This window comes from Artemia franciscana, chromosome 4 (genome assembly GCF_032884065.1).
Source record: "Artemia franciscana chromosome 4, ASM3288406v1, whole genome shotgun sequence".
Lineage (NCBI taxonomy): Eukaryota > Metazoa > Arthropoda > Branchiopoda > Anostraca > Artemiidae > Artemia > Artemia franciscana.
This window is the reverse complement of record NC_088866.1, coordinates 4,301,570-4,327,631: the sequence shown is the minus strand read 5'-3', so window position 1 is coordinate 4,327,631 and position 26,062 is coordinate 4,301,570. Positions and strand designations below refer to the sequence as shown.

At 36.2% G+C, this 26,062-nt stretch overlaps 1 protein-coding gene across 6 annotated transcripts in view; it reads right to left on the bottom strand.

Moving 5' to 3' along the window:
* Positions 1-26,062, bottom strand: part of LOC136025881 (palmitoyltransferase ZDHHC8-like) — a 116,177-nt gene that overhangs the window by 80,521 nt on the left and 9,594 nt on the right. For all 6 annotated transcript variants that reach the window (XM_065701924.1, XM_065701922.1, XM_065701925.1 and 3 more), the window contains exons 2-4: positions 25,911-26,029; positions 19,508-19,665; positions 4,553-4,725 (exon numbers count right to left, since the gene is read on the bottom strand). In XM_065701924.1, coding sequence (XP_065557996.1) covers positions 4,553-4,725; positions 19,508-19,665; positions 25,911-26,029 — 450 coding nt within the window. The remainder of the gene's footprint in view (positions 1-4,552; positions 4,726-19,507; positions 19,666-25,910; positions 26,030-26,062) is intronic.

The following is a 26,062-nucleotide window of genomic DNA, read 5'->3' as shown; positions in this document are numbered from 1 at the left end:
TGACTTAAAAACAAGTCAGCTATAAATGGGCTGGCATTCCCCCCCATGGGAATTCCCATAATTTGCTTGTACAAATCACCCCCAAATCTTATATAAGTATTGTATAAAACAAATTCCAATAACTCAAAAATCATATCCAAGCTGTAACATCTCAAGTTAACTGTAGTATTAAAGCAGTTTGTCCATATGGCTTTTTTTATTATAACTGTCTATTTTTAAGAACCTTTTACTAGATAAGAGGAAAGATTTCTTTATAACAGTTTTTAAATTATCAAACACTAAATTAAGTGATAAATTAGTATACATTGTCGCAAAATCGAAAGACTCAATTCTTTTAGCTGAAACCATTGTTAAAGAATCTATCACCTGCAGTGAATTATTAACACTCCAATATGGATTAAAATTCGAAAATTTTTTAATACCAGAACAATAGGTTTTAAGTTTATTTACAATTTCCTTTAAAATTAAAGAGAGGTCAGTAGCAGCAATGCGGGTTGGACATTTAGCTGCTCCAGCAATAAACCGTGGTTTAGGGGGATTCTTATGAAATTTAACAGTCCAATATAGGAAAGGGAACTTTTTATCATTGTCATTTATTTTAATATTAAAATTTTTAAAAAGTATTTCTTCAGTCTTTTCAATTAAATTCTCATCCTCTATATTTACCTTTTCATAAACATTAGTTGTGCATAACTCCCTTTTTAAGATATCACAATACAGCTTCTGACAAATTATGGCAAAATTATTATTAGCTTTATCCACTGGCACAATTACAAATTCATTCTTTAGATTAGCAATTGCTTGTTTAATCTTCGCATTATAAAATAATGATTTAGTGTTACTATTTTTTAAGTTAGAATATATTTTATTTCTTACTTTACTAATAATTAAATTCTTCCAACTTTGAAAATATATATATATATATATATATATATATATATATATATATATATATATATATATATATATATATATATATATATATATATATATATAGAAACTAGTATGGCGCGTAACGACTTACGCGCGGGGGGGGGGCTTGGGGAGCGCGAAGCACCCCCACCAACTAAGTGTTGGGGTGGCGCGAAGCGCCACCCCAATAGCTAGTGTAATATATAACAAATAATGCATAAATAGTATATTATTTACTTTTTTAAATAAATAATGTATAAATAATAAATGTAATGACAGTGTAGCAATAAAAAAATGAACAAATTATTTAATTTTTATGGCACTTGGTATTAACCAAGTGACATATAGCAATCGCAAATTCTGTCGGTCCCGGTCTTGCTACTTTAGGCACTTCCAGGTAAGCTAGGACAATGAAATTTGGCAGGCGTATCAGGGACTGGACCAGATTAAATTAGAAATAGTCGTTTTCCCGATTTGACCATCTGGGGGTGAGTGGTGGGCCCTTTAATTCGGAAAAAAAAGAAAAAATGAAGTATTTTTAACTTACGAACGGTTGATCGGATCTTAATGAAAGTTAATGTTTGGAAGGATATCGTGCCTCAGAGCTGTTATTTTAAATCTTGACCAGATCTGGTGACATTGTGGGGGAGTTATGGGGGGGAACCTAAAATCTTGGAAAAAACTTAGAGCGAAGGGATCGGGATGAAACTTGGTGGGAAAAATAAGCACAAGTCCTAGATGCATGATTGACATAACCGGAACGGATCCGCTCTCTTTGGGGTAGTGAAGGGGGGGGGGGTTAATTATGAAAAATTAGAAAAAATGAGGTATTTTTAACTTACGAACGGGTGATCGGATCTCAATGAAATTTGATATTTAGAAGGATGTCGTGTCTAAAGCTCGTATTTTAAATCCCGACCGGATCTGGTGACATTGGGGGGAGTTTGAGGTGGGGGACCTAAAATCACGGAAAACTCTTAGATTGAAGGGATCGGGATGAAACTTGGTGGGAAAAACAAACAGAAGTCTTAGAAGTCTGCGTGATTAAAAATAACGTATTTTTAACTTACGAAGGAGTGATCGGATCTTAACGAAACTTCATATTTAGAAGGACCTCATAATTCAGATCTCTTGTCCAGCGTCATTGGGGGGGGGACCGGAAATCTTAGAAAATACTTAAAGCGGAGAGATCAGGATGAAACTGGATGGGAAGAATAAAAACCTGTCTAAGATACGTGACTGACATAACCGGACCGGATATGCTCTCCTGTTCTCTTTGGGTAGAGTTGGGGGGGAGTTAATTTGGAAAAAAGAGGTATTTTTAATTTACGAAAGGGTGACCAGATCTTAATAAAATTTGATATTTAGAAGGATCTTGTGCTTTAAAGCTCCAATTTTAAATTCTGACCAGATCCTGTAACATTGGGGGGAGTTGGAGGGGGAAACCAGAATTCTTGGAAAACGTGAAAATTGAGGTATTGTTATCTTATGAATAGGTGATCGGATCTTAACGAAATTTGATATTTAGAAGGAATTTATGTCTCAGAGCTCTTATTGGTGCTTCTGGACGTGCTAGGACGATGAAAATTGGTAGGCGTGTCAGGAAGCTGCACAAATTGACTCGATAAAGTCGTTTTCCCAGATTCGACCATCTGGGGGGCTAAAGGGAGAGGAAAAATTAGAAAAAATAGGTATTTATAACTTACGAGTGGGTGATCGGATCTTAATGAATTTTGATATTTAGAAGGACATCGTGACTCAGAGCTCTTCTGAGTCACGCATCCTGACCGGCATTAAGCCTCTAATTCTCCTTCTAAATCAATGTATTGATTCTCAGAATTTTGTTAGAGCTCATACCATATGAGCTCTTGGCTCTTAGTTGTTTTTGCCTCGTCACAAGTGCCATATGAGCTCTTAGCTCTTGTTAAAGTATGCAAAAAAAATGCAAAGTCCTAATTAAACTTTCTGAAAATAGTAGCTCACTTGCGTTTGTTTTTCTGTCATACAATAATTTTTTTTATTTATGTCTGAATTTTCATATGCGACACAAGAATTTTCTCCGCCATCACATACAAACAACCCCAAGGTGTATTCCCAGGCGAGACGTATTTTCTGTGAAATATGTAGCATGCAGTGCATACATAGTTTATTATTACAAGCAAAGTAACTTAACATCATTTTAAAATTATTATGCCTTTAAAGATGAAACAAATACGTTATCTTTGCAATTTTTATGATTTTTGTACAGTATTTATAACTTTTTTTATTTACATTCCCGCGGTTAATCCGCATTGCAGATAATCGGGAGTCGACTCTAGGAAACTTGGAAAATGGTTCATAGTACAAAATAAATAATGTGGATAACATATTTTCCATGTTAGAAAAAGACCAGATCAACTCAGCCGTCGAAGTATCTAGTATATTTTTGGGGTTGAAACCATTCTTGATTTCAACTCAGTACAGATCTACCAGAAAAATAATGCGGGTATTACCTTTCGCATGTTATACAGGGCATGACCAGCCCAGCCCTTTGAAGGCATCTAGTAAATTTTCTGGTCAAAGTTTTTCTTGACTTTGACCCAGTGCTGAACTGCAAATAAGGTGGACAATTTTTTTTCCACGTTAAAAGAGGCATTACCAACTTAAGCCATTCGAAAGGATCTAGCAAATTTTAGAGTTAAACTCTTTCTTTGACCTGAAGGAAAATAGATTTCCAGAAGGACAAATTTAGTAGTTGAGTTAGGATTTAAAAATTGCCAAAATACTTCTGGAGCTAAAATTATACCAAGAGAGTATTATTAAAGTTACAAAGGATTTACGGGGGTCACTTTCACTAACGCCAAATATTTGACGGCGTTGGTGAGTTTTGCCGTAGAGGGGCAAAATAATGAATTATGCAGCCAGTACGATCTAGTTTGTTTGCAAGAGCATTTTTTGACTTCAGCTAGCCTTAATTTTCTGCGTCGAAGTCCAAACCACATAGCATTTTTGACCTCTGCCAGGGTAACTGGTGGCGGTCCATCAGGGGGCCTGGCATGCATCTTTAAGCGTAATGCACATTTCACCACCCCTATCCTTTATCATCATGATGAATTCTTCTGAGCAGTCCGTGTCGGATCAACTCATATTTTTCGCATGATAATAGATCTAATCGCTCAATTACAATTTTTGCGAAGGCTTGTGCTTCTCTGAGAAAATTAATTAAACGCTTAGTGTCTTAATCATCTCCAAATTACATAGTGATCAGTGATAAAAATATGCAGTTAAAAATGTAAAAATATGCAGTTAAAAAAAAATGTAAAAATCAAATAAAATATCAAGTTGCACCTACATTCTCGGATTCAATATTCAATTATCGATTTAATATTTAATTCAGATCAAATTATCTGGACATGTCTGAGTCCGAGAATCACAGAAGGAAACTTTAAAAAATATATAAGAGAAATAAAAAATTAAATGGAAAATCACGATGAAGCAATATTTTACAATATACTCGGATTCAAAATTCGATTACTGATGTAATATTAAATTTAACTCAATATTCAATTCAAATTACACCCCGAAATCCGGACATGTCTGAGAATCCGAGAGCGGAAAGTTTAAGCTCTAACCTAAAAAATCTACTTTTAAAAAAGGATACGATACAATCGTCGTCACCTCAGTCAAATCTTCTTTGTGTTTAAGAACATAGAGAAGACAAAATCCAAAAATACTCGCCATATGAAATGATAGTGATATAAGAAACAAAAAGAAGAATCGATAATTTCGTCGTCCAATGCAGTTGTTCAACCAGGGGCAGTGGTGATCAAAAGTCTGAAATAAAATACATCAATTAAGAATAAATACACATAGCATGTCAAGAAGGTTATGCACAAGGCCGTAGAAATGTTCATGCGACTTGTAAAGCTTTTTTTTGTCCCTTCAAAAACATGGATCCTGGATATAGCCTTGGTTAATGTAGTATACAAGAATTTATAAGGGGGGGGATAATAATTTCAAAATATTACCGCAGGAGACATTCAAAACAGCGCATCTTTTTTCTCTTTTTATACACTACCGTGTTAAAATACAGATCTTTTCAAATTATCTGTAAGTGCATGGATGTAAATAAACATTTATCTGACAGTGAAAACGCATTAATCAACATGTAGCAATCACTTAGGGAAATTTTGTTTCATTTATCGAATAGATTGGTGTTAGACCATGTTTTTGGAACGAGCGTTATACAACCGTGGTTCTACTATAAGTCTACCAAACAAAAAACCTTTAAATATACTTTCCAGTTGTGAAAAGAATATTTAGCTCCGGTTCTCCGGAAATCTGAGTATCAACGCGAAATTTTCGCAAATGTTAACCGGTCGGGATACTTATTCAGCGATGAGGTCTCTTAAAGTCGTCCTAAAAATTTTCTAGAATAAATAGGATTAATTTAAATATCTATGAAACAAAGAATTTCAAAAATAGGATTCCAAAAACAGACTCTGAACAAATTTTTTCTGAATTTAAATGAAAATAATACTTTTCAAAATTTAACTTCAAATTGCACATTTTTTTAAAAACAGAATTTTCAACGTTGATCCAGAAAGAATATTATCCTACTGGAAAATACATCGTCATAACGAAAAATGAAAGTCATAGGCGACAGTTGCATCAATCGACCAAAGATCTAAAATGAAGTTTTAAGTTTTTAAAACGTTTCCATTCAAGAATTTAAATGAGAAACGAAACGTAACATTCTTTCTTTGAAACATTTTTTAAATTAAAAACATATTCTTAATTTCAAAAGCTGATGAGTGTGACTTCGTTTTGGCATATAGTTATTATTTTAGACAGTCTATAGCCACGAGGTAACTAAAATGCCAATCGTGGCGACTCCCCATCTTCTACCTCCTATGGAATAAAAAATGAAGCAAGTTCATTCCAAATTCAAGTAAAGAGCTAGACTAAAACTAAAAACGATGAAAACTACTTTAAATGGAATGAGCTCCAATCAGCCCCCCTCCACAAATACACATCCTTGCAGTTTCGTATTGCTGGCAAGCCAACGCTTAACAAACTCTGTTAAATTCAAAGTTTTTGAGTGGAATAACTAGCCACAATGTAAAGAAATTGCACTCAATAAGCTGGAACAAGAGGATGAATCATTCCCAAAGCAAGCTTGTTTCAATAACGAAGAAACCTGTCATCATCTTGGGAAATTACTACGATGCAATATGAGAATCTAGAGATCAAAAAACAAACATGTGATGAAAACCGTGGGTAATCGAACACCGGTCCATTTTTCGTCAACGTGGCAACTATCACTGCAGATAGCTATTTCAACCATCTGACCACTTACGTGGCACCTCCAAAACTCACGGGTGTACAAACAACTATCAGTTTCCATCAAGATGGTACAAAAGCAAATATGGGACTGCATATTCGTCAGTTATTCAACCATTTCCAAACCAGTAGATTGGAAGAAATGGACTTATTCCGAGGCTCCCACGTTTGCCTTATATCCATCGCCTGGGCTTCTTCCTATGGGTTAAATAAAAGATTTCATGCATCAAACAAAGACAAGCGACATTACATGAACCTGACAAGAAGTCGACTAACGTGTTGATGTGTATTATGCAATTAAAGATGCAAATATAGAGGTATATTAAGTATAATTGAAACAAATCATTAAAAACGCTGTTAAAATCACGTAAGTAATTCTACATTAATTGTTTTAATTGTAAAAAGACTTAGCGGACATAATGTGCTACAGGAAATGCTGCGTAATTGAAAATAGGGGCAGCGGTGACAACCTCCCCGTGGTGCCCCTGAGAGTAATAGGCACAAATAGGGGCCTATTAATTCTAATTTCAGTCACCATCCAGTCACTGACCGTCCTTCCCAATGTCCGACAATCAGTCACAGTGCATAGGACTGAAGCCAGTAATTTCTTCTGCATGCCCGATAAGTCAATCCCCTCGACATATGAAGAACCAATTGTGGCCCAAGAAGATCTCTCGAGGAGCTATCCGAGGTGGGAAATGGAAGTTCTTTTGCTAGTACTGGCTCTTGGGAGTACTTGGCAAGTGGATGGCTATCTGCCACTGGTTGGCAAGTGGTGCATGACGCTCTTTTGAAGGACCAGGTTTTTTTGCTCGTTGCATATTGGATGATAGAAATCCACGGTGGATATCTTGACACTACCAAGGAACGCTCTTCTACAAAGAGCAAAAAAGAGACACGCAAGATCTATTTCAATATAAAATGCATAAGCGATAACAAAAAGCCAAACGGTTTTAGAAACTATTTTATAGTTATTTCTTCTCCTTTTTTGGGGGGAGGGGGGGGGGGTGAGACAATTGGTATTTGTGGCCTGAAACTCTGACTCATTTTTAAAGTCACCCATAATGACAACAGTCGTAACGTAACGGTGAATAACGATCGTAATATAATTTACTTACACTTACTCGACATCTTATAAACAACCTTAAACTCGCTAGGTAAAAAATAAATCAATAACTAAAACCGGAAGATTCTCCTTAATACAAGATTTTAATCCAAATCCTCACAGTTTCGTATTGCTGGCAAGCCAACGCTTAACAAACCCAGTGACCTACAAAACTGGTTTCTACAGAAATAATTATGATAATAAAAAGTAATATATTTTCAAAAAATTGCGAAATAAAATGCTTGTCTACTTTAGATGTTAGAGAAACAATATAACAGGGAAAGACCCTCGAGGAAAGGAGGGGCTATGACTAAGTAAGTGGGGCGAAGGAAGAGCAAATAACCATAATTAGGAGTGTGCTGAAATTTAGGAATTCTCTTCATAAGACAAACATACAGTTTCCGATCAGCCTTCTAATCCCTCTTATTCTGCAGATGTGGGTTGTTCTGCAGATGAAACCCCAAAGTGGCTTTACCTGCACTAGATCGAGCATCAAAAAAATTAACCAACTACAACAGCCCTTGTTTGCCTTAAATAATCACTTTTCAATAACTATTGAAAACTGATACCCCCTAATGAAACATCGGTATAGACATCAGCCCCAATCCCGCTTATTCTGCAGACGTGTCAGGTGCACTTTATTCTGCAGATAAATCCAAAAATGGCTTTCACCTCCGGCCATATCTCGCATCAACATAAGTGGCCAGACTAGAAAAATCTTTGTTTACCTTAATGAATCACCCTTTCAATAGTTCCCCAATGAACACCCTTTCAATGATCACTGTTCCCCATCCCCTGAAAACATCCGTTAGGGCATCAGCCCTAAGTGGCAGCGATGTATCTGAAACAGTGCCCTTAAGACAACTAAGTTCATATCAAACAGTCCAACTCGGCTCAATCAACAGACTATCAAACAGAAATCAAATCAACAGACGTATCAAACAGACTAGTCCCAATAGTAACCAAAAACTCTAAAAAATAAAATGTTAATAACAATTTATTTATCAAAAGAGTTGGCTTCATATGCTGAGTCCAAAAATATAAAATTCATTAAGTCTCATGTAACCCATCAAAAGCTACGCGCCTGAGTATATGCCTCATTTTCAAACAAGAACCAAGAGTTCATATGGCACCTATCGGAACCTAGAATTAGACTCGGTACTAGAGTTATCGATTTTGCTGTTCTTTGTTCATTGGCAATTATTACAAAGATAAACCTGCAAATACAATGTTCTTGTAGTCTCTTCTTGTTCGGTATTCTACCTACAAAGAAGATGAATTAGTTACATAGCGCGTTTCTTTTCTTCTTTATGAATCCTATTGTATTATCTTTTTTTTTGTTCTATTGTTGTATCCTTGTCGAATTTTTCTATTTGATGTTTTATCTTTTTTAACACGTTTTGGAGAAGTGATGAAAATGAGAAAATGGTCACTGTAATATTGTTCTAGGACTCCGAAATGTTGTTGGTCAGAGGGTATGTTTATGAAAATCAGATCTATTGATGAGCCATTGATTGTGATGGGCTCGTGTTTGAGTCGGTGACGTCGTGGGTTAGTAAGGGCATGTTGTAATCAATATTGTATTCAGTATTTGTTGTTCCTTCACTGTTTATAATAAAGTCACCTAACAAGATTGTATGACCGTTGTCAATAAATGGGGTTAATAAGTCGCTTACGTAGTTAACGAGTGCATTAATGCGCACGTAGTTTGGCTTGTAAATGCGGTATATGAAATTTGTCTGTTGTGGATGCTCTATTGTAACTTTTGTTAGCTAAATGCTGTTGATAATCGTTCGATCCGAATCGAAAATGGGGCATCTAAAATCTTTCTATATATCAAGTTTCATTAAGATCCGATCACCCATTAGTAACATAAATATACCTCAATTTCCACAATTTCCTCGCCCTCCAGCCCCCCAGATGGTCAAATCGGGCAAACGACTGTTCTCAAGTCAATTTGTGCAGGGTCCCTGACACAGCTGCCAATTTTCATCGTCCTAGCCCGTCAAGAAGCACCGAACTCGCCAAAAAACTAGAAATCCCCCAAATCCCCCAAAGAGATCGGGTCCGATCCCGTTACATCAATCACGTATCTCGAACTTGGGCTTATTCTTCCCATCAAGTTTCATCCCCATCTCTCCACTCTAAGCGTTTCCCAAGATTTCCGGTTTCCAAGATTTCCATTTCCCCCTCCACCCCCAATGTCCCGGAACCGGGTCCGAATTGAAAATGGAGCATCTGAGACACAAGATCTTTCTATATATCAAATTTCATCGAGATCAGATTACCCATTTGTAAGATAAACATGCCTCAAATTTCACGGTTTCCCCTCCCTTCAGCGCCCCCCCCCCGGATGGTCGAATTGTGGAAACGACTGTTATCAAGTCAATTTGTGCAGGTTCCCGACATTCCTACAAATATTCATCGTCCTAGCACGTCTATAAGCACCGAATTCACCAAAGCACTGGACCCCCCCAAACTCCCCAAAAAGAGCGGATCCGGTTATGTCAATCACGTATCTAGGACTTATTCTTCCCACAAAGTTTCGTCCCGATTTCTCCACTCCAAGCATTTTCCAAGATTTTCAGTTTCTCCCTCCAACTCCCCCAATGTCACCGGTTCCGACCGGGATTCAAAATTAGAGCTCTGAGACACGATGTCCTTCTAAAGATCAAATTTCATTAAGATCCGATCACCCGTTCGTAAGTTAAAAATACCTCATTTTTCTAATTTTCCGAATTAACCGTCCCTGCACCCCCCCCCCCAGATGGTCGAATCGGGGAGCTGATGGGTAGTTCCATAAAAAGAGGGAAACACCCCTAAACAGTCGAGCTATTTCTATGAAAATCACATTACTGGGTTAAGCATATCAGAAAACCCTACTGAGAGGTTTAAGCTCATATCTACAGAAATGTGGAATTTTGCTTATTTTCCGGAAGACAAATCATGGATGCGTGTTTTTTTTCGCAGAGATGATCGTATCAAACCAATGGTGCTATAATATTGGGAGAGGGCTCATTTGAACGAAAATCAAAAGTTCTAGCGCCCCTTTTAAGTGAACAAAAAGATTATAGGGTAACTAGCCCCCGTCCCACTCCACTTTTTTCCCAAAGACATCTGATCAAAATTTTGAAGCAGTCATTTGGTTCTGATAGTTGAAAGATCCAATAGCCAATTTGTTGGGTATGACATGTTCCCATAGCCCCCAGGGACAGGAATGTAAGTTACCCAATTTGCCCGTTATTCACATTTAGTGCCTGCTATTTGGATATATACGGAATCTTGTTGGTGAGGGTGAGGGGAGTCTGCGGGAGAAGGTATTTTACGCAGGGATAATTTTTCATGGGGAAGGTAATTTCAGGGAGAATTTTACACAGGGGAGAGGAATGGGATTTCAAGGGGTAATTTGAAAGCTACCGGAAATTAAATTAAAATATTTTTTTCTAATGCAACATTAAAACTTAAAATAAACAGAAATTATTCCGTATATGAGGGGGCTACCCCTTTCTCAACCTTCACTCTTTACGCTTCAGTAAATTAAACTTCCTTAATAAACTAGGCCTTCAGCATTGAAAACAATTGTTTGACATTATATAACTTGTACCTGAAGGTTATGTTGAATATGAAGAACATGGGGGGGGGGTATGTCTCATTATGCAGTCAGTAGTATTCATCAAAATTGTAACCAATTCTATGTGTGGTATTGGTAAGTCAACCCTGTCTGTCTCACGACTAAGGGGGAGAGAAGTCAAAATCTCAGGATTCATTTTTTGAGAAGAGTGGAATTTTTCTGTTTACATTTATCCATTTACTTATTACTATATGCAAAGCCTTTCCATTTTTTTTTTGGTGGGGGGGCTATTTCCTCCGACTGTTAGAAGAGTAGGAACTACTTTAATTCTTTTAATGCGTGTCTTCCAACAGGCTCTGCCGCTAGTTACGACATAATCCGAAACACGATAAAAATGTCCACGTGACAACATCATTAAGAGATCAAAATTTTCAAAATAGCACAATCACTATTAAGGTTTCAAAGCGATTAAATCCCTATCAAATAGCTTTTTTTCTTCGGAAGAATTGATTTCTAGTCAAGAGACAGGTGGAATCCTAAAAGTACTTCCACGGGAACTTGAACGAATAGGCTTCAACATAATTATGTATTAAAAAGATTGAAATTCAACTCAAGTACTCATCTGAAAGGAAGTGCATAGGTAGGAATCGATGGAATCTTATTCGTACGAAGAAGGAAAAAAAATACATGCTACCAGCTGAGACACAAAGCAGCTTATCAGGGATATAGGTTCTTTTTTTACTTCTTATGAGAGTAATTTTAAGTCTCTTAACTTATTTTTTATTTTTGAGTTCCTCCCTTCCTTGAAAGAAAAAGTCCTGGCTCCACCCTTGGTAAGTTGTTAGCAAGCCTTTTTTTGACTTCTTATGAAAGCAATTTCAAGTCTCTTAACTTATTTTTCATGTTTCAGTTCCTCCCTTCCTTGAAAGAAAAAGTCCTGGCTCAACCCTTGGTGAGTTGTTAGCAAGCCTTTTTTTTACTTCTTATGAAAGTAATCTTAAGTCTCTTTTATTTAATGTATAATTTAATGTATAATTTTTTCAGCTGATTCTTAGGGAAAAGTTGCTCGAGAGTTATAATCAGCGGGGAAAGTTTTGCACGTGATCATTGATTCAATTCAATTTATTCAAAAAAAAAAAACAATAAATAAAATAAAAAATAACACCAATAATAATAAAGATCCTGGAAGCGAACAATCATAACTCGAGAGTTATGATTAGTGGGGAAAGTTTTGCACGTGATCATTGATTCAATTCAATTCAATTTATTCAAAAAAAAAAACACCAATAATAATAAAGATCCTGGAAGTGAACAATCATAACTCGAGAGTTATGATTAGTGGGGAAAGTTTTGCACGTGATCATTGATTCAATTCAATTCAATTTATTCATAAATAAAAACCATAAAACCAATAATAATAAAGATCCTGGAAGCGAACAGTCATAACTCGAGAGTTATGATTAGTGGGGAAAGTTTTGCACATGATCAAAACTTATAAATAATTTTTTATGCTTCTAATGTGATCATTAGAAACAAAGTCTTCTAGCGTTACTATTCGGTTCAGGATGCGACCAAGTGATCAAGAGCTTTTGCTTAAACTTTGACCGTGAAGAAGAGGAGTGTGCAAATTAGTGACTAAATTTCAGCCGGTGATCTCCAGACGAAAGTTACTTAAGCGTTCCTGACTTGCTCAAGAAACGGGAAAGCGATTAGTGTGGGATGTTTTACATGTGATCTCCAGAGAAAAATTCCTCTATCGTCCCTATTCTGGTCAAGAAGCAACCAAATGACCGGGAGCTATTGCTTGAACCTTTTGTTGTTCGCTTCAGGTTAAGAAACCTTCTTGTTCTACTCAGGTGCTTATGCCGGCCCTGCAGTGTGTTGCAAAAGCAGAGTTTGAACTCTGGGGTCTATATTTCCAAGCTGAGATCAAACTCACTGCCCAGACACACGAAAGCTTGAACCTTGACCACGAAGAATATGATCGTGCAATTTAATGTATAATTCTTTGCAGGTGATCTCTAGGGAAAAAGTTGCTCAAGAGTTCTGATTAATGGGGAAAATTTTGCACGTGATCATTAGAAACAAAGTCATTTAGCGTCACTATTCTGCTCAAGCTGCGACCAAGAGATCAAGAGTTTTTACTTGAACTCTGACCGTGAAGAAGAGGATTGTGCAAATTAGTGACTAAATTTCAGCAGGTGATCTCCAGACGAAAGTTACTTAAGCGTTCCTGACTTGCTCAAGAAACGGGAAAGCGATTAGTGTGGGATGTTTTACATGTGATCTCCAGAGAAACAAATGATCGGGAGCTATTGCTTGAACCTTTTGTTGTTTGCTTCAGGTTAAGAAAGCTTCTTTTTCTAGCTCAAATGCTTATGCCGGCCCTGCAGTGTGTTGCAAAAGCAGAGTTTGAACTCTGGGGTCTATATTTCCAAGCTTAGATCAAACTCACTGCCCAGACACACGAAAGCTTGAACCTTGACCACGAAGAATATGATCGTGCAATTTAATGTATAATTCTTTGTAGGTGATCTCTAGGGAAAAAGTTGCTCAAGAGTTCTGATTAATGGGGAAAGTTTTGCACGTGATCATTAGAAACAAAGTCATTTAGCGTCACTATTCTGCTCAAGCTTGACCAAGTGATCAAGAGCTTTTGCTTAAACTTTGACCGTGAAGAAGAGGAGTGTGCAAATTAGTGACTAAATTTCAGCAGGTGATCTCTAGAGGAAAGTCACTTAAGCGTTCCTGACCTGCTCAAGAAACGGGAAAGCGTATTAGTGTGGGATGTTTTGCATGTGATCTCCAGAGAAAAATTCCTCTATCGTCCCTATTCTGGTCAAGAAGCAACCAAATGATCGAGAGCTATTGCTTGAACCTTTTGTTGTTCGCTTCAGGTTAAGAAACCTTCTTGTTCTACTCAGGTGTTTATGCCGGCCCTGCAGTGTGTTGCAAAAGCAGAGTTTGAACTCTGGGGTCTATATTTCCAAGCTGAGATCAAACCCGCTCCCCCACCACAGGACAGCTTGAACCTTGATCACGAAAATGATGACTGTGCAATTTAATGTATAATTTTGCAGGTGATCTCTAGAGAGGTTGCTCGAACTTTCATCACGAAGAAGGGGATTCGTATATTAATTCAAGGGAACTCTTACAAGCTTAGCAGAAATCAAAAGGTTTGGAACTATACTACTCGAAAGAGTTATACAAAGTAAATCAACATTCCCTCATGTTCAACATTCACACATGAGAGGTTTCAAAAATAACATTTAAAACTGAAATTTACGAACACTGATCAAATCTAGCTTTCATAGTGATATTGAAGGATTCAAAAAATGAAAAATACGACATAAAACGCGTTATCAATAAAAATAACAATTTGCCACAACAAATTGGCAAAGGTAAATTAACGTGTATTGGAAAAAGTAACTTTTAAATTTCAGAATCAACAAAAATACAGTCAGCTAACCATTAAACTTTCATCAACGCCATCGCTTTAAGATTACCTCGTGAAAAAATAACGTCAAGAAAACAGCATAAAACGTTATTTTGTAAGCTCCTCAATTGCCAACATAAAAACCCTCAACTCCCAAAGGAAAGTTTCAATTTTATTTTCTTCTAATTATCTGACACTTAATCCAAATGATTACTCGGAAACCGTATAAAATATAGGGGAAAGTCTTTAGAATGTTTCAAGCAGCCTGGTAGAAAGAAGTTTCAACATGATTATGCCTTTGAAATAGATTGGAATTTAGTTCGAGTACTTGTGCATTTTAAATAAAAAAACAAAAAAGAATAAAAACCAAATTTTTTTACCAAATTGAATATGTACATAACATAACCACATTCGACATATACAGCAAGCATTGTGATTTACGTTATTTATGGTAAAAAAAAGGTAATAATTTCTTTGAAACAGATTAAAACATAGCTCAAATATTTGTATATTTTGAAAAAAAGAAAGAATAAAAGCTAACAAGAGGTCAAATTGAACATGTACACAACATAACCACATACAATGTATACAACAAGCATTGTGCTTTACGTTATTTACGGCAACAAGAATAAAAATTTCTTTGAAACAAATTAAAATATAGTTCAAGTACTTGTATGTTTTGAAAAGAAAAGAACGAATAAAAGTTAATTAGAGGCCAAATGGAATATATACACAACATAACCACATACAACGCATACAACAAGCATTGTGCTTAACGTTATTTATGACAATAACAATGAAAATTTCTTTTAAACAGATTAAAATATAGTTCAAGTACTTGTACCTTTTGGAAAAAAAGAAAGAATAAAAGCTAAATATAGGCCAAAATTGAATATGTACATTACATAACATAAATACAACGTATACAACAACCGATTTGCTTAACATTATTTATGGCAACAATGACAAATTCCTCGAAGCAGATTCAAATATAGTTCAAGTACTTCATATTAAAAAAAAGAATCAAACTAATTAGAGGCAAAATTGAATACGTCTATATCACCACCAGATGCAAAATATACGACAAGCATTGTGCTTAAAGCACAGAAGACATCAAAATGAAAGAATTTTTGCCCCCTGGCTCCATCTTTGGTCCATTCATACCTGAGAATTAGCATTTTCTGAGATTTTTCTTTTATTAAGATTCTTTCGTAGCGTAAATTCTCTCCTTTTTTGCCACACTTGAATCATTAAAGAAATCAGCGGAAACTTTTCTTGTTTACAAGCAAGCCGAACCCACAGCTTAGATACCCATACAGTTATGAAAACTCGATTTATTTTTGGGACACAGAGAGCGGTATCGATGATAGCGGCTGGAGACAGGAAACTGGCACGTATTCAACAAAACGATTCACCACGTATGCAAAATTAATGCAACAAACAAAATTGCCTTACTCCCTATGGTGTTGTAGTACCGTCTACGCGTTGGAGCGCGGACTTGGAGGAGGCGCCAAGTTCAGAGCTCTGTACCAAAAGTTTCTCATTGGCAAGATAGGAGTTTTCATAACTATATAGTGGTATCTAAGCTGTGACCAGACCAAACGGTTGTACCAATAATTTATCTGCAGTTGATCTTCGAGCAATACAACAACCAAAAGGGGGGTACATACCCCTTTTTGACCATACTTTAACCCATACACAGACCATACTAAGGACAAATAGCTGCAGCATGGTGAAAGTGTGCCACGCGCAGGGACGACGTATCGCTCTGGGATGTATACTAGTTGGTTGAGAGCTAGATGCCCCTCAATTTGACACAGATCTTCAGAAAACATAAATCCTAACCCTTCGTTCCCAGAGGCTGCGGATTGCGGAAAATCGTTGCGATTTGCGGATCCGCAAAGATTTTTTTTTTTGCGATTTTGCGGGAAACGCAAATCCGCATGCTTTGAAACACTTCAAATCTTGCGGAAAACGCAAGCGGATTATAAAGATGGAAACTGTAAAAAGATTAATAATTGCAATTAGATTTAAAGATTGCTGTTCAACAAAATCCCGAAAAATCACTACAATAAAATCCAACTATTTAAGGCGTGGGAACAAGTTTCCAGGGAGACTGGACTATCAGGTCAGCAGTTGACTGGAATGTCAGCAAAACATGGACAATAGCAGCCGTGGTGGGGAATAGAATCCTTCTAAGATTTTCTAGCTTATTTAGTACTTATTCCGCATGTGATTTTTCCACATTCAAAGTGCGTTTTTATGGAAAATCTTCTGCGATTTTATCGCTAATCCCCTGGTTCCCACTGCTACGTCAATCCCAACACGATTTTTTTCTTGCGAAACAGACGTACGACAGAATCAGATGGATGTTCACAAAGAAGTGCAGACTTTTGCGTCGCTGCGACAAACTCTAAAAGAATTCAAATCAGGTTCTCAAACTGAAGCAATGAGAGTGTTAGCAGAAGGATGGCGATCAGTCCCTGGAATTGTCACCTATCAAATAAGTGGTCATCCAGAAAAACTTGTGGACCCCACTGGTTCTACAGAAGCAATGAGAGTGTTAACCCAAATTCAGAAAGAGGCTATTGCACTTTATCTGTGCACAACGCATGCGATTTATGGTTTGAGTTGAAATTATTCAACGCATCCAACATTGCAGCAAAACGAATGTTTTTGCGTCGTTTGTTCCACTATTTGTATCATTTGTCGCCTGTCGCAGAATTTGGCGTGAAATCGCAGCAGTGGGAACCAGGGATAAGAGGACGCGGTTATCGCATTTCGTTTTTATGCTATCTGCAGCATGTGAGAATGAAGGGTAAGTCCTGTTTTCAGGCACCAGGTTTGAAGCGTATTTTAAGCTTTTTCAACAAAAATTGTTTTCAGGTTTTTCATATTCAACCCAGCAAAACTGCAAAGCGTTATGCTTTACGGGTTCCAAGCTCGTTGGAAACGGATTCTTCAAAATTAGAATGAGCCAGAATAGTACGGTCGAATACGGTTTCCGAAAGACCCGAACACGGGTATTCAAAACGATAATCTGCAAAACCCGGGTCCAACACCGTGTTGAATATAGGGTTGCCTGAACACCGGTTTCTAAAGAACATAGGAAACGGAACAGAGGATAAAAAATTGAACTTTCACGGATTTAATATTTAGTAAAAACACTAGCGCCAACAATAGAGCGGCATTGTAGAGCAGAATTAAAAGAACTAAAAACAATCAATGAAAGTAGGCCGATTATCTTGTTTCAAGCTGTGCTATCGATTATATAATCATGTTAACACACAAATAAATAGAAGAATTATATGAATACCAATATTACCCCTTTGGCAAAAGAAATTCTCTCATCATAAAAAAAAAAAAAAAAAAAAATGAATATTTTATTCCAGTTGCTTGTTTCACATTAATAAAAACGGAAAGCTTGACAGTGCCACGATAAATCTTTTTGAATAAATGCATAAAATAATATCGAATTTACTCAGCTTTCTAGGGGCCAGCTTCAAAAGAGAAAATATTTATAATTCATAATAAGCACAATCTGTCAAATTCGACTCCCAGAACGATTAAATAATCTATTTGACTTACAGCTAGGCATTCAGAGGAAGAAAAGATTTCATTTCCCTTATAGTATGTCAGTTGAATTCTTACACTAATTTAATTGAAACAGAAATTGCAGATGGATGATATCTGGCGCATAAACGCATAGTAGCAAGCACATAAGCGGATTAGGCTCGTAATCCCATTAAATCTCTTAATTTTCGCGATGCACCCTTTCTTAAATTTTTCTTCCCATTCATCTATTTTTCGAAACTGTCTAAGAGCGTTATGCAGCGTACGTTACGCAGGTATTAACGTGATTTTCAGTAATAACGAGAGTCACCTAGAAGAAATTAAATAATATACATAAGTTCTTTCAACTGAAAGTAAGGAGCAACATTAAAACTTAAAACAAACAAGAATTATTTTCGTTACAAGAAAGGTGCTACTCTTCCTCAGCACCTCGCTCTTTACACTGAAGTTTTTTTTTATCACTTTAAAAAGCAAAGCTGTGACAAAGAGTCAAACTTCAGCATAAAAAACGAGGCAGTGAGGAGGGCGCAGCACCTTTCACGTAACGAAATAATTTCTGCTCGTTTTAAGTTTTAATGTTGATTCTTACTTACAGTTGAAAAACTTGTGTTTTTATCTAACTTACAAACATAAAAGGATGGTGATAAATGGGACGGACTCTGGCCAAAAAGGACATGGCCTCTAACCATATGATTGGGAGTTTTGCAATGTGGGTTCTTTAATTCCCATATAAAAGAAAACAATCTATTGCCCCGGATGCCATCCTTGTATGGGTGACAAAAAGGGATCCGAAAGGCTGTTTTTCTTGTTTTTCATGTTTATTTTTGTTTTTATGTTAGTCAGTTTGTTATCTTCAAAAAAAAATGAAAAAATTTCAAAACAGTTTCATTACTCATGGATTTTAATGGATCGCTTGAATTAGCTATTTCTTTTTAACACACACCCTTTAAAACTCATTAATCGCTATGCCATATAAAATAATCATTATTATTTTATCACTGATGTTATAGTAATTTTAATACGAATACTATACTTAAAAATATTGTATTTTGTTTATACTTGATCGCGTATTAAGTTATTTACATTAAATATTTACATACAAATTCTTCAAAACTCACAACTTATTTTTCCTTTCATTTCTTTTTTTCCATAATACAAACACTATAAATGAGTTTTGTTAATTCTATGTTTAACAGTTAGAGGTTAAAATAAAAAGCATGGGGGGGTTACAATTTGAGATTCCGTCCCGGGTGTCAGAAGACCACTTTACTCTACTGTATGCGCATTTCGTGGCCCTTCATCCAGGAAGTGCAATGGGGGTGAGGGCAGCCACCCAGTGCTTTCGCATACCCTTGCTGGTTACCTTCCCCAACTTTCTCCAAGAACCCATTTAGAGCTGGATCGACCCCAAGCTGAGCTTACAGAGTCACGCCACTGACCTCCGTCCCGAACCAAATACCTGGCCACACCAGGAATCGAACCCGTGCCCCTCGGACAAAAGATTCCCAATCAAGCACGTCAATCACTTAGCCAGGACAGCTCACTACACTACCCTACTGGCTACAATATAAAAAAAACAGCCTCTTACCTCAATACAGGTATTACAAACACTGCAATGAGAGCATCTTGGGGGTCGATAAAACTGGCACGTCACACACCATTTCATTCGAACGCTGACTCCATTTATGTCAATCGTCTTGTAAAGAGGAGCGCGGAAATCGTCCTCTTTATCTTCGTCAGCTTGTGCTATAAGATACATCAAAGTTTAACTTTTTATTTTATTTTCATTATATTTACTCTAGTTATTTACTTTAGTTAACTTTAGTTTTTACTAGTCTTTACTTTAGTTTTGATTTCTCTTTTGAAATTAGGCCAACGGTGCGAGCGGCATTTAGTTTGCGTCATACTGGTCCGAAAGTTTGGAATTTAATCCCAATAGCTGTGAAAAATTGCAACAATTCTCACAGCTACTGGAATTGTAACTCAATAGAATTGTAGAAATTGTTGACCAATTTCTGAAGTTATTAAGAAATCAATTTTTTGTGATGTACAACGCGCTTAAGTATGCCATTAGGCATTTGCGCTGTTTGTTTATATGATTTAATTCTTGTTGTAAATAAACATGTATCTATCTATTCTATTTTTATTATCTTTACTTATTGCCGTATAATTGTTTATCATTGAGATTTATGTATTTTATTATTTAACGTCAGTGTTGTTCTATCCTAGATCTGCTGTCTTTGTCTCTGCTGGGAAAATATCTAATCATTTAGCCTTTCTTTCATTGCATTTGACTAATAATGTTTTAACAAATGCTCTAACAAGCCTCTTTGCAAAAATAGCTTAAAAACCATTGTATATTACATAATATTATATTGTTATAGATAATAAATAGATCCTTATTTACATTCCCAGTCCCAATCCATATGATACTAAAATAAAATCCTTTCTGATAATATTGTATAAATAGCTAATAAATCAATCGCTAATACTGATCTCGTTTAATTTCATTAAACATTGCAACACGTTATGGACGTTCACATCCCCACCTCACTCCCGAGAAGAATTATTTCTGACCTGCTAAGAATCTGAAAATACGATTGGTAAGCCCCTTTAGATCCTTCACCCCGTCATAGATAGGGCTCAAGAACTTGACACAAAAGTGAACTAAGATAGATAAACACTTTTTGGATAAACTTCCAGAACTTTCTGGACAAACGATCCTTACAGGTAGAGACTTGTTGGAAACGTGGTAATCCTGAAAATTTGCTATAAAAAAAAATTGGTAAGCCCCTTCAGATCCTTCAACCCGTCACAGATAAGACACAAAAACTTGAAACGAAATTTAACAGAGGGAAATAATCGCTTTCTGGACAAACTTCCTTTAGTTTTCTAAAGGAAGTAGTTAAGTTCAGTAAACGAAATTTCCAGAGATATCCAGGAACTGATATCTGAGTTGATTCCCGAAGATTTTATTCACCTGGCTATGTGGTTAAGTTTGGTAAAGGAAACTTCTAGGGATTTCTAGGAATTGATACTTGAGCTAATTCCCAACGGTTTTATTTATATGCCTCTTTGATTATTTTGAATATCCAAGGAAGCTTCTCTGCTAAGTGATCGTTCACCTTCAATAAAGCATCTTTATCTAACACTTTCTCAGATCCCCCCCTCCATAGTTCCTCTCTGATTTCCTTTGAAATGACAATTACAAGTGCAAAAATCTTCGTACTTACCACTTTCCATGATGACAGATGGGATATTTGTTAAGATAGATGACAAAACCAGTTATTCCATCAGATGAATATTTTTATTAATGTTATTTGATGTTTTTGCCTTTGACATTTTCTGATCACAAGTGGGATATATGTTGAAAAAGGTGAAAAAACCAGTTTCTTCGTCAGAAGACTTTTTTATTGTCATTTAATGTCACGATGTCATTTGCCATTGACGTAGCGTTAGGTTAAGAGGGATATTTTGAAGGGATGTTTAATCCCCAATTAAGATACGACCAGCTTGATCACATTGTGAGTGGTGATGAAACATGGGGTAAGCCCACAAAATTGCAATGGAGTGGAGGTATACAAATCCCCCAAAACTCTGCTAAAGATCAAAATGTCAGAATTTTACGAGGTAGAAAATGCCCAACTCCCTCATCGCTACGATAACTCCCTAAATGTTAGTTAGGATTATGTTGAAAAGTAGTGTTTAAGTGTGGCTTTGTCTCTTCCCCCGGGGACTGTGGGGAATTAAGTCCTCCTCAAAGACATAAGTTATTAGATTTTTCGACTATGATGAACAAAATGGCTATCTCAAAATTTTGATTCGGTGACTTTGGGAAAAAATGAGCGTGGGAAAGGGGCTAGTTGCCCTTTAATTTTTTTGGTCACTCAAAAAGGAAAGTAGAACTTTTAATTTCCGTTAAAATTAGCCCTCTCGCGACATTCCGGACCACCGGGTCGATACGATCACCCGTAGGGAGAAAGAAACAACAGCAAAAAAAAAACAAATTACCAAGCATCAGTGATCTTTCTTTTGGCAAAATACAAAATTCCACATTTTTGCAGATACGAGCTTGAAACCTCTATAGTAGTGTTCTCAAATACGCTTAATCTGGTTGTGTGATTTTCATTAAGATTCTATGACTTTTAAGGGGTTTTCCCCCCTTTTTTCGAAAATTAAGCAAATTGTCTCAGGCTCGTAACTTTTGATGGGTAAAAGTAAACTTGATGAAACTTAAGATCAGCATAAAAATTCGATTCTCTTGATGTATATATTAGAACCAAAATTCCATTTTTTTAGAGTTTCGGTTACTATTGGGCCGGGTCGCTCCTTACTACAGTTCGTTACCACGAGCTCTTTGATATACGAAGACTTTCTAGAACGTCGATTACGTTGAAGATTTAAAAATAAACAAGGTATAAAAAAAGAAATTACTGCATACAGCTGAAAGCCTCACTTAAACACTACTTTTCAACATAGTCGCCACTAAAATTTAGGGAGTTATCAAAGCGATGAGGGAGTTTGGTAATTTCTTCGTCGTAAAATTCTGCCATTTGGGCTTTAGGAGAGTTTTGGGGGGATTTCTGTACCACCACTTCATTAACAGCAATTTTGTATGTTTACCCCATTTTCATCACCACTTACAATGTGATCAAGTTGTGAGTCATTATCTATGGCGTAAGAGTCCAAGAAGTTTAATCTGCAGCCATTATTGTTCTTGGACTCATACGCAAAAGATGGCGACTCACTAGTTGGGTCGTATCTTAATTGGCGGTAAAACATGGGTTAAACGTGTGAACTGTCAGACAAAACTGCAGTTAATGAAGTAGGGGTCCCCTCTAACAGCCTTCTACAAATTCCTCCCAAAATCCCCTCTAAATTACCTTCCTGTGCTGTCAATGGCTAATGACATCATGACATTAAATGACAATAATAAAAAAGAATAGTCTTCCGACGAAGAAACTGTTTTTTTTCACCTTGTTCAACATATACCCCATTTATGAGTAGAAAATGTCAACGACAAAAACATCAAATAACAAATAACTCTTTCTCACAACTCTATTTTTAAAACAATAAAAACTTTAGCGGAAAGAGCGGGGCGTTGAGGAGGGGACAGCTTTCATATATGGAATAATTTCTGTTCGTTTTAAGTTTTAATGTCGCTCCTTACTTTCAGTTAGAAAAACTCATTTTTTTTACTAAATTCTCATTATACAGATCGCATATAGTAAGTAGGTTTATAAGTGACTAATTTTTCATATAGTTTGGTAAACACACCCATTTCCAAGGGAGCTTAGAATTTTTGCTTGGGTAAAAACATCTTTTCTCTGGTCCTTACCAAGACCATAAACTAGAGCCGTTTTATTTTGTCCAACAGGCTATTTGGCTATTCAATAAATAAATATCAAAGATGCTTAAATAAATCTATAATAAAATTCCATTATTTTTCTAATGTGAACAATCACTTCAAAGTGGATGAATAGTGTCACGTGTTGATTTATTTGAAATTATTGTCAAAAATATGCTTTCTAATTGTCTATCATATTTGACATCAAAGAGTTTATAAATAAAATAGAGTGCTGATCACGTGACTTTTTATGCACCAATGAGCTCTTTTTTTTCAAAGGCCAGAAAGTTTCAAGACAATCATTGCAAAAGGCTTGCGTTTTCCGTTAAAATTCAAAGTATTCATGTATGTTAAAATGGTAAAGTACTGTTGTGTTGTAAGGTGTAAAAATTCTGATCGAAATTATTTTCTGAGTTTATTGAGAGGCAAATATAATGCAAAATCAGCCGTCATTCAGTAAATAAAGAAATTTTGGATTCTCTCAAAATGTTTTTGAATCTACTTGTCGACTATGGACTTAAGATTCATTTGTTTCCATCCTCTTTGCTACAATGTAGTATTTTCCAATTGAAAAGAGTTTCGACTAGCCATGATATTCCTTGAATACCTTATTTATAAATGTTTTACCATATACAAAAATGCAGCTATCAAGTTGAAAAATTTTGTAAGTAACACCCCCCTGCTCCCTATACAAAATGTTTTTTGTACATATGTACATGGAAGCATGTACACAGCGGAAGAACTAAACTTTTATTGTTATATACAAATTCTTTGTCTTCCTAACAGCCTTCTAAAAAAAAAAAAAAAAAAAAAAAAAAAAAAAAAAAAAAAAAAAAAAAAAAAAAAAAAAAAAAAAAAAAAAAAAATCAAATTTAAAATAGCAACAAATTCCTTAAAAGATTTTGTGATTTAAATGAGGTTCTTGACATTGATGCTCAGTTCCCCATTGTACAGGCTGCTGATGATCTCTAGACCTGTCTCTCATTTCACAGGTTTAATTAAAAAAAAAAGATCTTTAAAGTCTCAAGATGCAACAAATTACACCTAATCCAAGTTTATAGATTTTATTCTGATGGCCTGGAGCCAGATTACATCTGTGTATTTGTTTCACTTCAGGACACTACTTCACTTTGAAACTCACCATTGTGAAACCCATCATTGTGTGTTTACTAAGTTTAAGTATTATCAACAAACATCGCCACTCTGAATCCATGTTAAGCTGTAACCAGATGCTGCCGATTTTTATCGTGAATAAGTTTTCAATTTTAAATAATGACCGTTGGAGCCTTCATTATATTTTGTATCTCTATGGTCGACCTGATAAACAGGAGAGAACAGGACAGGACAGATAGATTCAAGCTCAGAATATTTAACATTAATTTATGAACCACTATCACCTGTGCTTTAGACTGCAAAGATAATACTTATAATCAATTTACATATTATAATAATACTTAATAATCAATAGTTATAATTGATTTTCCTTAAATGCGATCTCAATGTGGTCAGTTATTTGATGATTCTGGTAGCCATATTCTTTCCGCATCTAAGCATGTTTGAGTGGAGTTCCTCAGGGAAGTGTTTCAGGTCGTACACTTTTTAATATATTTACAATGATGCCCATCCACTATTAGCAGTAAACTAATGCTCTATGCTGACCACCTAAAGCTCATTGGACCAGCCTCGACCTGTGAAGATCGTGCCCTTCTACAAAATAATCTTGGGACTGCTTGATCAATTGGCTAAGGCTGGGCTTCTTAAATTTAATGTTGTCAAGTGCCATGCCATTCACTTGGGCAAACTAAACCCTTGTCGCTTTATTTCTTCTCAAGTCACCCAATTTCCTCTGTAAATACTGAGCAAGATCTTGGAATCACTATTGATATTGAATTAAAATTCAACACTCATGCTAAGAAGTCTGCTGCTGGTACTAGTTCTACTATGGGGATGATTAAGCATACTCTTTCCACTCATTACCCTAAAGTCATCAGTCTTCTGTATAATGGACTTGTGTGTCCTATGCTTGAAGTTGGAATGTCTCTAGCCTCCCCTTATTTTAAAAAAGACATAGAAGTGTTGGAAGATGTGCAAATACCATGCCACCAAAGTGATATCTGGCACGTGGGAACTTTCCTACCCTGCAAGACTAGCAAAGCTGAAACTCCCAACACTTGCATACAGGAGAAACAGGGGTGATGCCATTTTAACCTATGAATTGATGACGGCTAATATACTCCCAGCATTATTCCCCACTGTTGGTCCTAACTCAAGAACTAGAGGTCATTATTTGAAACTTGTTAAGCAGCCTACCCTATCCAGAGTCCACACACAATTCTTTTCCTCGAGAATTGTCAACAGTTGGAATAAACTCTCTGAAGAAACTGTTACTGCTGAATCTGTGGACATCTTCAAACGAAGACTGGATACTCAGTGGTCCACCAGGGAGCGTAAACTCAACTGGAAAGCTACAGATCAGCATAGTGCATCTGGTCACTAAAGAATCCTGAATACAACTCAAATCATCAACTCTGGAGCTCTGCAAGGAGAAATCCTTAGATTGCTCAAAGCTGCAATTTAAGGTAATTAAACCTATAATTGTAGTAGCAAGGCAAAATAAACTTAAATTCAAAGAACTATGACTCACCTTTTGGGATTGTGCCAGGGTCCATAAATGTAGCAAGAGAAAAGGTTGCTAGTACAAAAAGAGTCAAAATTCCTTGGCAGACTGGAATTGCAAGTGAAATTTTGAGCAAATACTGGCACCTAAAACATATTAAATGAAATTACACAAAGCTG